This window comes from Lactuca virosa, chromosome 6 (assembly GCF_052849685.1).
Source record: "Lactuca virosa cultivar CGN04683 chromosome 6, Lactuca_virosa_CGN04683_v6, whole genome shotgun sequence".
NCBI classification, from domain to species: Eukaryota; Viridiplantae; Streptophyta; class Magnoliopsida; order Asterales; family Asteraceae; genus Lactuca; species Lactuca virosa.
This window is the reverse complement of record NC_136431.1, coordinates 4,347,910-4,361,168: the sequence shown is the minus strand read 5'-3', so window position 1 is coordinate 4,361,168 and position 13,259 is coordinate 4,347,910. Positions and strand designations below refer to the sequence as shown.

Here is a 13,259-nt window from a genome sequence, read left to right as displayed (position 1 = left end):
CAAAGTCACCAAGTCCGTGACTATAGATTTTTTTTTATTTGCTAAGTAATATTTTATCTTTGTTTTTTTAAAGACCCTCTATACTTATTGTTATATATTTAATTTATTTAATTTTATTGTTAGATACTTATTTACTTTAAAAATATTATATATGCTTAAAAACAAAAGGAAAAAAAGTTATAAGAGGAAATATAAAATATTTCACAAAACAAAAATATATTTATTAATTAAAAAAATAAAGTTTAGAATTGTTCAATATTTAATTAATTTTTAGGAAATTATGGATATTTTAAAAATAATATTTGAAAAAAAAAATAATACAAAAAAATATGAAAAATAAAATTGTTATTAAAAGTGGAGAAAATGACTTATCATAATAATTAACATTTCGTTTTGTTCACATTTAGCCATTTAACTTGTTAATATGTTCACATATTACCATTGTCACCTGCTATAGCCTGTGACAATGGTAATATGTGAGCACATATAACAAATTAAATGGTTAAATGTGTATAAAAATAAAGAAGTTGTCTAAATATAAACAAAACGACAAAGATTATAGCCGATGACAATGTAATATGTAAACACATATAAAAAAATTAAATGGTTAAATGTGTATAAAATAAAAAAAAAATGTCTAAATATAAAGAAAACAACAAAGATAATTACGCTGGTAAATCATTTTCACGAATATAACGCAGACCATTCATATCGGAGGGCCTTAAAACTACCACCAATTAGTTCGTAGGTATCAAAGTAACAAAAGCAAAACTACATGGTTGTAAATGGTAAAATCAGAACGTAACTAGGTACCCTTAGGCCTGACAATCGTGTCGTGTTCGGGTTGGCGTGTCGCGGGTTGGCGGGTCAAAATATGCTAACCCAAACACGACCCATTTAAATATACAGGTCATGGGTTGGCGTGTCACGGGTTGGCGGGTTTGGAACATAAACCCATATATGACCCACGAACCCATTTATTTATACGAGTTCACAGGTTGACGGGGTTGTGGGTTAGATTTGGGTTCGTGGGTCGGATTCCATAAATAAAATTAACAATTAAACATGAATAAAATCTTGATGGTTGATGCAAACATATCTGAATTTTAGACACTTAACTACTTAAGTCTTAAAGTCTTAAACATCCAAATGAAAATTAAAAACATTCATAGAAATATGTTCAATGCCTCAATCGCTCATACAGCCATACGCTATTTGATTTAGGGAAAAAATGAGGAAAATCAATTGGTTACAAACTTACTTACGATCTTATGAGTTAGGACCACAAGTCAAAATATCAATACATTTAAAAATAAAAAATATATTTTTTTAATTAAAAATATAAACGGGTCGGGTTTCGTGTCGAGAATTGCCGGCACTAGTTACCCTCAAACCTCAATCTCTTGTTACCCTGCGCTTCCTTAATGACAGAGCTTCTTCTTTCTCATTCTCCCCACAAACAATGACAGAAAGCTTACCAAAAACCCTAAATAAAAGGGAACCCATCTCTCAGAATTGAATCTCTTGAGTTTTAATTTAATCACTTCGATCAGACAATAACTGCTTTCATCTGGTACTTTCTCTGTTTCCTTTCTTGTAACTGCTCTCAGTTCTTAAATTTACTAAGTTATGTTCAGAAAATCTAGTATCTAGATCCATTTCTGTCACAAAAATTGTATCTTTCTTATAATTTCCCATCTGGGTTCATTTGTAACTCCATCGATATCGTTCTTTAGGTGGTTTAATCGTCCATTTTTCTCAACCCCTCTTTGTTGTGTTTAGAGCTTCAAAGCTTTCATTTTTCTCAAATTATCGCCAATACTCAATTCAACCACCCTGTTGTTCGTTTTACATTCAAGCATCACTCATAATCGCACATCAAATATTTAGGGCTCTATCTTGTACCTTTTTACTGAAAGAATTCGAAATGGATTATGGTCGAGAAAGTGGAAACGTTGTCCAGATAATCACCGGAGGGTCAAGAAACGGCGGTGATTATTGGGGGGATCAACCCGTATGGGCAACTGAAGATGAATATGGTGTTTGGGATAGAGAAGCATCCATTGATAACACTTCTAATTCCAATTACGATGGAAGACAATCACAAACAAGATCCGGAAGCGATACACCAAACAAGAAAAGAAATGGTCAAGGAGGTGATGCACAAGCCACAAGTCGATCAAAAGCAATTGGAAAAATGTTTTTCAAAACAAAATTATGTTGCAAATTCAGAGCAGGAACTTGCCCTTACATTACAAACTGTAATTTTGCACATAGCATTGAAGAACTGAGACGTCCTCCACCAAATTGGCAAGAAATTGTAGCTGCTCATGAGGAAGAAAGGGCAGTTTCGTCCGAACCAAGAGAAGAATTTCAAATTCCATCACTCGGGTCGTCTAGTTTTACAGTTGATAGTCAAAGATCTTATAAAGGAAGACACTGTAAGAAGTTTTATACTGAAGAAGGGTGTCCTTATGGTGATAACTGCACGTTTCTTCATGATGAGCAATCTAAAGCTCGTGAAAGTGTTGTAATAAGCTTAGGTCCTGGATCTGGTAGTGGGTATGGTGGGGCAGGCGGCAGCATTGGTGGTGGTGCTGTAGTTGTAGTAGCCGGTGGTGGCGGTGGTGGTGGTGGTGGTGGACCCGAGGCGGCTGGATCAAACTCCATGTTGAAGCCTTCGAATTGGAAAACAAGAATATGTAACAAGTGGGAACAAACAGGGTATTGTCCATTTGGGAGCAAGTGTCATTTTGCTCATGGTGCTGCAGGTATAGTTTTTTTTTTTTTTTTTTTTCATAAATAAATAATATTCTAAATGCAAATAGCTGGAAATAGCAACATACTTCTTTACATTCATAAATATTTCCTGCAACGTTTTGGATTCTTATGGTTATTTTGGCAGAACTGCATCGATATGGTGGGGGGCTTGTTGATATAGAAGCTAAAGATTCTTTGAGTTCAATGGATCCAAATAATAATAATAATAAGCAAGGGGTAATTTCGTCCAAAACACCTGCTGAATCTGTAGTGGCTGCTGCTGGTCCTTTAGATGGTTACCATGTTGGGGTTCCTTCGCAGCGGTTGCCTGGTGTTATTCCGAGGACTGGACAGAGACCTTTTCAAAAGTGGAAGGGCCCCGATAAGATTAGTCGTATCTACGGGGACTGGATTGATGATATTGAATAAGTTTGGGGGGGGCAAAGTTAATAGACTTCGCTAATGTTATTGTGCTTGTTTTTCTCTATGTTTAGCTTTTGTATGGATCTTTGAATGCTCTTTCATTGAAATGTTTCGGGTATTCTTGTTATTAGTATGTTTGTTATAATATAATGTACTAATTTCGTCCAATTTGACTTGTTAAATAATTTTAATAATAAAGATATTATCATTCTAAACTCTTAAGTCTAAAATAAAAAAGAATATGTGAACAAACAATTTCCCTATGTCAAGATTTTGTTTTGTGCCCAAAAAGATGCACATCTTCACCTCCTTTTTTATCTTTGTATCTCTATGATAAGATAAGTTTTGTACATGTCATCACCATATAAGATTTGATAATTATATATTAAGTTAAAAAATTATGGTAAAATTTGATCAACATTAATTTAACTAATGCTCTACAACATATATGCCGGTCATGCTTAGCATACTACTTGAAAGTCACCTTTTTGGGGTCCTTTGACTAAGGGTTAATTGTATATTAATGCAAACAAGATTTAATTATGTATCCAAATTTTAATTTGTTACCAATTTGGTAAATGGTTTACAAATTATCAAAGAAAAATAAAATGTAGCTTGTATAAATTATTAAGAGTTATGTTTTGATAAATAAAATGGTTAAAAAAAGTAATAAAAAAAAGTGGATAAGTGTTTGACCCCTGAGGTAATGCATATTAGTGGTTATTGCATACAAGTTCCACATATTACTCGTTCAATGATTTTATATACGCCCTACCATTTAGAGGAAACCAACGCCACATCACACCATCTTCCCACATATATTGGACCTTCTCACTTATCCATCCCCTTTTCTCTTTCTATTTTCTCACAAACTATGCAACAATGCAAATCCAAAATTTAATACACTCCGGTCGAATTTCACCTAAATCACATTGTTTCCCATCTCTTCCTTATCCTGAAAAGGACACCGGCCGAAATTTTAGATCTCCGGCCAATGACGACGGAGGTTGCAACCGTTGCACCGGCAACAGATCCACATGCATCCCCTCCTATCACCATCATTTTAACCACTATTCTCCTCGTCATTTTCTTTATTGGCTTCTTCACAATATACTTTTGCAGGTGTTTCATGCAAAATGTTCTTTACACATGGAATACCCATCATAACCCTCCTGGGACACAGATGGGCGGTCCAGGGAGCAGTGGCCCCCCTGGACTCGACCCACATATTATTAATACTTTCCCTACTTTTATCTACTCTGATGTTAAAGAATTTCGACGTGAAACATATGGGTTAGAATGTGTTATATGTTTATGTGAATTTGAGAACGACAATGTCCTTCGACTTTTAACAAAGTGTTACCATGTTTTCCATCAAGATTGTATAGATCTTTGGCTTGAGTCACATAAATCATGCCCTTTTTGTCGACGTGGCCTCGAAACACCGCTTCCCTCGCCAGCAAAATCTCTGGTGTCACAAAATAGTACATCCATGCATGAGATCCAAGAAAATGAGTTGCTTGAAGACACATTTACTATCAATATTAGGGATGAAAATGAAAGGAACAACAATACGGATACCAAAGAAGACAACAAGAAAGAAAAGCATGTAAATATTGATATTGATCAAGGAGAAGTTAAGAGAACAGAAAAATTTCCAAGAAGCAACTCCACGGGTCATTCGATTACTAAAAATAGTAAGGCAAGTGAGGACGGAGATAAGTTTACATTAAGATTGCCCGAACATATACAGGCAAAACTCATTCGTGGACATAATTGGACACGAAGTTGTACCGAGTTTGGAGAATTCAAAACTAGAACTTCCGCTAGTAGTACAGGATTTGGCGAGGCGTCGACATCTAGAGATGTAAACAAAGTATAATCCGTTTATAGAAATTTTGTTTATTATCAAATTTTAGAAAGTTTATAGGATTAGTTAGGAATATTGTAAGATGAGATACTATTTTTCTTGTTTCATTTTTGCATATATTAACCAGATATATTATTATACCGGAATGAACTCTTAAAAGTTATGATATTAGTTTTTTATATCTTTTTTCTTAATTGTATCCATGTTCCTGGGTCACTTCCCTTCAAACCTTGTTTTTGTGTGCAAGTTTAATGTTACAAGAATAACAAGATGAGGTACAATAGTTTAAGGCCTTAAAATAAGAGACTAATTTTTAATATAAACATGATTAAGTAGTAAGTGTAGAATGTGTAAAGCGTAAATTTGTAGCTTTCAAATCAATTAGTATTTTAGAATACTTATTTTAAATATCATCACTTATAAAAAGACCTATTATCAAATAAAATGTCCTTTCAATTTGTCTTTTGTTTTTATGTTGAGGTGGAAGAAGTTAAAGGACTAATGTTGCAATTTATACAAAATAATTTATGAACGGTTTTGATATTACCATAAAAGACACTAGTTTTACAGCCTTGATCTGAATTAGCCCCAATTTGTTTTTTTTTTGTTAGTCAAAGACCATTATCTAGGGTCGTTTGTCTCAATATAGCAACGTTACCCCTCACAAACCGATAAACCCTCTTTAGCCGATTGCCCCTTCGATTGACGAGAATATCTACGGAAGATATGTATAAATTGTACTAATTGATCATCAAAGAGGTTTTTCTTAGTGATTTACAGAGCATAACGAGGGTTTTGATATCGAATATGTTTTACACCATTCTCGCATACCAAAGCTTGATGGTTGAAGTAATAATCAACTGAAATTGGAAGGTACATGGTTTGATATGATCAAATGCAAACTCTTTTGAAGGTATATGGTTTGATATCGGTGTTCTTCATGTGTAACACATTATGTTTTTTACAGATGGCTTCTATATCTACCACAAGAATAGAGAAAGGGCCTGAGAAAATCTACATGGTTAACGAAGACTCTGATGATGACATGATCGACCTCTCCTTTTTGGATTTTCAACTAGAGACCTTTAAACCAACTTCTACTCTTTCTGATAACCCATTCCTTAACATATTATGTGATGACAATATGTTAAGGAATACTATTGACGGATTGGGAGAAAATGATAACAATGAGCATGTCTAGGAGCAAGCACATGAACATATTGATGATGAAAATGATCTTGAAGTTGGTGCAGAGTATAGGGTGCACGATCTATACGTAAAATAGAAAAAAAATGAAGCCAGTTATGGGAAAGTTATATAAGTCCCCTGCTCAACTTAAATTTGAATTAACACATTACGATGTAGCTAATGGATATCAGTTATGGTTTATGAAAAGTGATAGACACAGAGTCATTGCAAGGTATGGAAAAATCTATTCAAAAAATCCATGCCCTTTTATAGTATATGTTGTTTGGAAGTACAATGAACGAACATTTCAAATAAAATCCATGTGTGACATACATCATTGTGCTATGAATTATAAATTTAGAAATTTGGTTTCTTGCAAATGGATAGCCAAACATTATGTGTAACAACCCAAAAACAGTGATAAAATTTTTCGTTCAAAGTATTAATTTCATTCATTAATTGTCCTAAAAAGTAAAAACCATCATCACCGTAATATTCAATACATCAGAGTACAATTATTTCAAACGCGAAAAACCATGAGGGTATGATGTTGTGCCATCACGTCAGGTCCTTCCCTTTTGAACCAGAAGTACCCGAAACCATAAACATAATTTGTAAGCACAAAGATTAGTGAGTTCCTCAAAGTACCAAATACCTAAAAATACAATTAGGCTAAACCTTGGGGTATTTCCAACCCATCATACACATATGGGCCCCACCTTAGGGCCTCACCCTGGAGTGTATTTCAACCTGACAATACATATGGGCCCTGCCTGAGGTATCTTTTATCCCAATCATACAGTAGTGGGCCTGTTAGGTGCTATTTGTGCACCTTTTTGCACACCTTTTAGTCCCATTTCATGCATCTATTTAGCACAATTGTTCTTCCTTTTTCTTGCATTTCATCATATTCATGTTAGTCTCTAGAACAACCTTATTTGCACACTTTCATGTCTTTTTCAGGTAAACCGGAGGTTGGAACGCGCTTTGGGAAGTGCCGGGAAGCATTGGTGAAGATTTCGGGATGATCGGGCGAAGAACGAAAAAGTTGGAAAAATCAAGTTTGGAATTGGAGTCAGAGAGGTACACGGGGCGTGTTGAATTTACACTAAAAAGTGGGCACGGGGCGTGTTTGACCAAAATGGGAGCTGTTGACCATGCTGACACGGGGCGTGTCAGTTTAGTGCAAATCAACACGGGGCGTGTTGGCTGCTGAACACGACCCGTGTCAGTTTAGCCTATTTTAACACGGGCCGTGTTCGACCCAAAAACCAACTTTTGGCAGTTTTTCCTATCTTTCATATTACGGGTTGAGGGCATTTTTACAGACACACAACATATCAGAGCACCATTGGAGAGGAGAATTCGAAGGTTTTTGCAAGGGTTTGTCCGTTAATCATTTGGAAACATTAATTCTCGTTTTTGTAAGTTGTAATTACACTTAATTTCATCTTTTAGACTTGTGATCTTGTTCTAGCCATGTGTGGCTAGAACCCTAGTTTCTCCAATTTCATGTTTTGACTTTTTGGCTGTGAATCAAATCATATGACCTGATGTTTGTGTTTAATTTCTATCTAGTGAAACTGATTTTACTTCAATCGAATGTTTGATTCTAATAATGATTCTTATTGGCCATTTGAATTAGGGATAGGTCATTCAAGTTATTCATTTTGCAAAATCCGTAATTGTTTTGTGAATTGAACTAAGTAACAAGCATTAAATTGATTTCTTATGAATAAATTTAGTGTAAATCTTTTCACACATTCTTACGCTCCCGAGCTTGTGAGGAGTATTGGGTGTTGTTGGGAACATTCACAATAAGCTTAATGCAATCTTTTAATCTACTTCTAAGAGCTTGTTTAGATTAGGTTAGTAAGGTTAGGATTAATCAAAGAGCTTGTTTTGATTGATTAATGTGGTGAATGGAAAGTGTTAGAGCTTGTTAACACTTTCAAGTACCAACTTAGATAGAATGAAACAAATGTCTTGCCATCTTTGATTCACATTGCTAGATTGTCATACATGGAGTTGGAGTCCTTACAAAATCTGAACTTAATTCATTGGTTTAGTTGTTTACTCGCGTTTTAAATTGGTTTGCTACATCATTACACTCAAACCCCCCCTCTTTATTGTTGGTGACCATAGTACCTTGCACAAAGAGGTATAGACTAATTATCCTGTGTCTCTGTGGATCGACCCTGCTTGCCTTGTACTACCTTTTAGTGCAATATAGTGGGATTATTTTGGAGTATATCGTACCCCAATTATTTGTTGAGTCTGACACGCCTAACAAATTGGCGCCGTTGCCGGGGACACGGTGTTACTAATTGTTTATACCAAGATTTTTGTGAGCATGTACATCTCTATCAAAAAAAAAACAATAAATAAAAAGTGTGGCTTGGAGATGAACACTCCTTACATTAAAGACCAACTTTCTGAGCTAGCACAAATTGTTATGATGATTGAAAATGACCAAAGTATGCAGCCCACACCTATTCCTTGTGATTTTTGCACTCAAAATGGACATGACACCAACATGTGTCCATATTTACAAAAGGAATGGGAAGAAGTGCAGGAAAGGGGAAGCTATTATTGGCCAAATCAATGGAGTTATGATCAACCTCAACATGATCAATGGTGGGAAAACAACCAAGCTTGGGGAAACAACCAATGCCAAAACCCATACCAAGCTTGGGGAAATGACCAATACCAACTAATTCCACAGTTCCAACCACCATATTCTGCACCTCCCCAACAAGATGAAACTTCGAGCATGTCCTTGGAAGACATTGTGAAAAGTATTGCCACTACTACCCAAATATTCCAGGAAACAACCAAAGCTAGCCTCAAAAGCTTAGAGGAACAAATTGCACAACTTGCTCAATCTGTGAGTATATTAGAAACTCAAGGCAAATTACCATCGCAGACTGAAGAGGACCCAAGGCATACCGTTTCTGCCATTACCTTGAACGATGAGAAAAAATTTGATGACCCAAGATTGCAATTTGAAGACCGGGAGGAGGAGGAAGAAGAAGTAGAAGTGGAGAAGGTTGTCAAGGAAGAAGTAGAAATGGAGAAGGATGACATGGAAGTTGTAGAGGAGGTGTTGGAGGTTGACAAAAAAGAGGCTGAGCCACCCACTACCAATGAGAAACTCCTTTCACCGGTAGACCAACCATAAGAGCCGAAAACGACAAATTTGTTGGACCCTTCAAGGGATATGTACCTTGAGAAGGAAGACACCCAACCGGTCATCAAATCAACCACCTTATCAAAGAAGGAAGATTTGACCACCTTACCGGACAAGTACAAGAAAGGGGTCGACTGGACGATTTTTGTCATTAAGGGTCTAAGTCCAACATGGTTCCCACGCAAAAAGAAAGTCAAGTACAAGATAAGTGTTCCATTGAAGGAGGTGGCGAAAAGTTTAGTAAGTTGGAGAGCCCCACATACTTAGATTGATGCATATTCAGGGGTCATGTCGAGCCAACGACTTTAAAAAAGGGCGGCTAACCGGGAGGCAACCCGGGGGTATTTTTGTCCTTTCTTTTAAAACTTTTTAGTCTTTGGTAAATTTCAAAATTTTAATGTCCCAAATGGTTATAAACTTGTTTTTGCCTAGAAAATGACTCTCGGGCTCCAAAAATATTTCACGAATAGCTTGGGGAAGATGAAGAGAAGGTTCTCACCACAATTGTTAGACTCTAAGAACGATTCGGTAAATTCTTTCCATATCTTTAATTGTCCACATTTTGCTTAAAATTTCAATTTGTGTGCACTTATGACTGTTTTGGACCTTACCCGACCCGACTACCATCCCGCACCACCTTCCGGTGATTAGGTTGTTCCACCCTCTCCAAGCATCGGGGACGATGCTTATCTTTAAGCTTGGGGAGGGGTAGAGTTGTACATTAGGTTTATCCATGCATTTCATGTTCATATTCATGCATAAAAAAAACTCAAAAAAATTTTAGCCTTCTTATTTTCTTTTTCTTGCATTCTGCATTTTAAAATCTATAAAACCCAAAAATATTTTCTAGTTTTTGCATCCCATTTTCATTCATTGTTTCCAAAAAAAAATTAATACGAGATGAATACAATCTTTACATACAATAGCTCCATGAAGTGGGAAAATGAGAATTCAAATGAAAAAAATTATGAGGCGACCGGATAGTTACCGGAAGTGTAGAATCATCTGTCATAACTAGGGGGCCCAAACACCGTAATTCGAGACCCCAGCCTTAGATAATAAAAAAATGGCATACTGAAACATTTTTGTGGGCGGTAATAACAACTTTAGGATGATTTGCTTCTGAATGTTTAAAAAGAATCCTTATCGACAACTCTGAACCCACAGAACACAGACCTATTTGTTGACACGCGTTACCCTCGCGGTAACAGAGAGCTTAAGTATCAGATCCACACAGTCAAGAAGGAAGAAAGGGTATAACTGTCATATTCAGTACCCAAATCAGAATTTCAAGTACTCAAACGAAGAAATTTTCAGAAATTCAAAAGATTGAAGAACTCAAGCTCAAAACGAAGATACAAATCCAAGTTCAATCAAAAAAATCAAAAGCCATCTCAAAGTCAAATCTGGCGAATGAAGAACTGTGTGATATGATACTTGTGGCTCTCGAAAAAGTGAAAGCATAGGAGCTGGGCCCCTTCGGGTGGGCTCACTGTTTCAACGAAAGTTGATTCGCCGTGACGGGTTCTTAAGGATGCGTCGATTCTGATTCTTGACTATCTAGTCTTAAGGACATGAGATCCCGAACTGTGTTATTTTCGCTCGCAAAAGCTAATTAAGGTATGAAGTTTAAATAAAACTATGGTTGGATTATTGGATTACACCGTTTCGTGGTCTTCCTCACTTGGGGAGTCTGTGATATGTGGAAAGTAGCAGGATGGTCGCCTAGGTATTAATGATTGGAGCCCCATTGATGTAAGGTTTGATCGTATATGTCCATATTTATAAAAATAAATAAAAATATTACTTGTGTTCTTAAATCTTTCGTTGGTTCAATTTTTGTTCCTTAAGTATCTTTTGTACATATGTTTCATTTTCATGGTTTTCATCGCATGCATTCATTCTTAGCTTTTAGGATCTTTCTGTCCACATTTTTTCTATGTTTCTCTTTGCCATCTAGAAATCGTCCTGTTTGTCCGGTTCTTGTTCTTTCTTGAGGACAAGAAAGGTCTAAGCTTGGGGAGATTTGTTAGGTGCTATTTGTACACCTTTTTGCACACCTTTTAGTCCCATTTCATGTATCTATTTAGCATAATTGTTCTTCCTTTTTCTTGCATTTCATCATATTCATGTTAGTCTCTAGAACAACCTTATTTGCACACTTTCATGTCTTTTTCAGGTAAACCGGAGGTTGGAACGCGCTTTGGGAAGTGCCAGGAAGCATTGGTGAAGATTTCGGGATGATCGGGCGAAGAACGAAAAAGTTGGAAAAATCAAGTTTGGAATTGGAGTCAGAGAGGTACACGGGGCGTGTTGAATTTACACTGAAAAGTGGGCACGGGGCGTGTTTGACTAAAATGGGAGCTGTTGACCATGCTGACACGGGGCGTGTCAGTTTAGTGCAAATCAACACGGGGCGTGTTGGCTGCTGAACACGACCCGTGTCAGTTTAGCCTATTTTAACACGGGCCGTGTTCGACCCAAAAACCAACTTTTGGCAGTTTTTCCTATCTTTCATATTACGGGTTGAGGGCCATTTTTACAGACACACAACATATCAGAGCACCATTGGAGAGGAGACTTCGAAGGTTTTTGCAAGGGTTTGTCCGTTAATCATTTGGAAACATTAATTCTCGTTTTTGTAAGTTGTAATTACACTTAATTTCATCTTTTAGACTTGTGATCTTGTTCTAGCCATGTGTGGCTAGAACCCTAGTTTCTCCAATTTCATGTTTTGACTTTTTGGCTGTGAATCCAATCATATGACCTGATGTTTGTGTTTAATTTCTATCTAGTGAAACTGATTTTACTTCAATCGAATGTTTGATTCTAATAATGATTCTTATTGGCCATTTGAATTAGGGATAGGTCATTCAAGTTATTCATTTTGCAAAATCCGTAATTGTTTTGTGAATTGAACTAAGTAACAAGCATTAAATTGATTTCTTATGAATAAATTTAGTGTAAATCTTTTCACACATTCTTACGCTCCCGAGCTTGTGAGGAGTATTGGGTGTTGTTGGGAACATTCACAATAAGCTTAATGCAATCTTTTAATCTACTTCTAAGAGCTTGTTTAGATTAGGTTAGTAAGGTTAGGATTAATCAAAGAGCTTGTTTTGATTGATTAATGTGGTGAATGGAAAGTGTTAGAGCTTGTTAACACTTTCAAGTACCAACTTAGATAGAATGAAACAAATGTCTTGCCATCTTTGATTCACATTGCTAGATTGTCATACATGGAGTTGGAGTCCTTAAAAAATCTGAACTTAATTTATTGGTTTAGTTGTTTACTCGCGTTTTAAATTGGTTTGCTACATCATTACACTCAAAACCCCCCTCTTTACTGTTGGTGACCATAGTACCTTGCGCAAAGAGGTATAGACTAATTATCCTGTGTCTCTGTGGATCGACCCTGCTTGCCTTGTACTACCTTTTAGTGCAATATAGTGGGATTCTTTTGGAGTATATCGTACTCCTATTATTTGTTGGGTCTGACACGCCTAACAAATTGGCGCCTATGGATACAAAGAGAAAACTTACCTCACAGACGAATAAAGGCTGAAATAACTCGCTGCTCCAAAACTAACTCTATCATTCACCTTTACAAATAACAGTGGCCAAAACTCATATTATAGATCAAAATACTCAAAATACCCCTAAGTCAAACTTAGTCAAAGTCAAAAGTCAACCAGGTCAAATCCATTAGACAAACCCTAATATAAGGTCTCACGTCGTGATCATTCCTTGGTCACGTCGTGAGAGTCGATCGGGTCCGATTCTAGTTACTTTCTCCAGACTTAGACAACTCCGATGTGAGTTTCCCCA

The 13,259-nt window shown here is 36.3% G+C and overlaps 1 protein-coding gene across 4 annotated transcripts; it reads left to right on the top strand.

Annotated features, from left to right (window-relative positions):
- Positions 1-1,383: 1,383 nt before the first annotated feature.
- Positions 1,384-3,351, top strand: LOC145120426 (Zinc finger (CCCH-type) family protein). 4 transcript variants are annotated; one of them, XM_079056249.1, is made up of 3 exons: positions 1,384-1,573; positions 1,891-2,771; positions 2,906-3,351. In XM_079056249.1, the coding sequence occupies exons 2-3, from the start codon at positions 1,928-1,930 to the stop codon at positions 3,187-3,189; spliced, it is 1,128 nt and encodes a 375-aa protein (XP_078912375.1). In that variant the 5' UTR covers positions 1,384-1,573; positions 1,891-1,927; the 3' UTR covers positions 3,190-3,351. The 4 variants fall into 4 exon arrangements, with proteins under 4 accessions (XP_078912375.1, XP_078912374.1, XP_078912376.1 ...); XM_079056248.1 differs by having other exon boundaries at positions 1,737-2,771; XM_079056250.1 differs by having other exon boundaries at positions 1,384-2,771; positions 2,942-3,351.
- Positions 3,352-13,259: the final 9,908 nt, after the last annotated feature.

Excerpts from the sequence above, each read along its gene's own strand:
- LOC145120426 (XM_079056249.1), top strand. The coding sequence starts at position 1,928 with ATGGATTATGGTCGAGAAAGTGGAAACGTTGTCCAGATAATCACCGGA. Across the intron at positions 2,772-2,905 it reads TTTTGCTCATGGTGCTGCAG|AACTGCATCGATATGGTGGG; the intron begins GTATAGTTTTTT and ends TTATTTTGGCAG.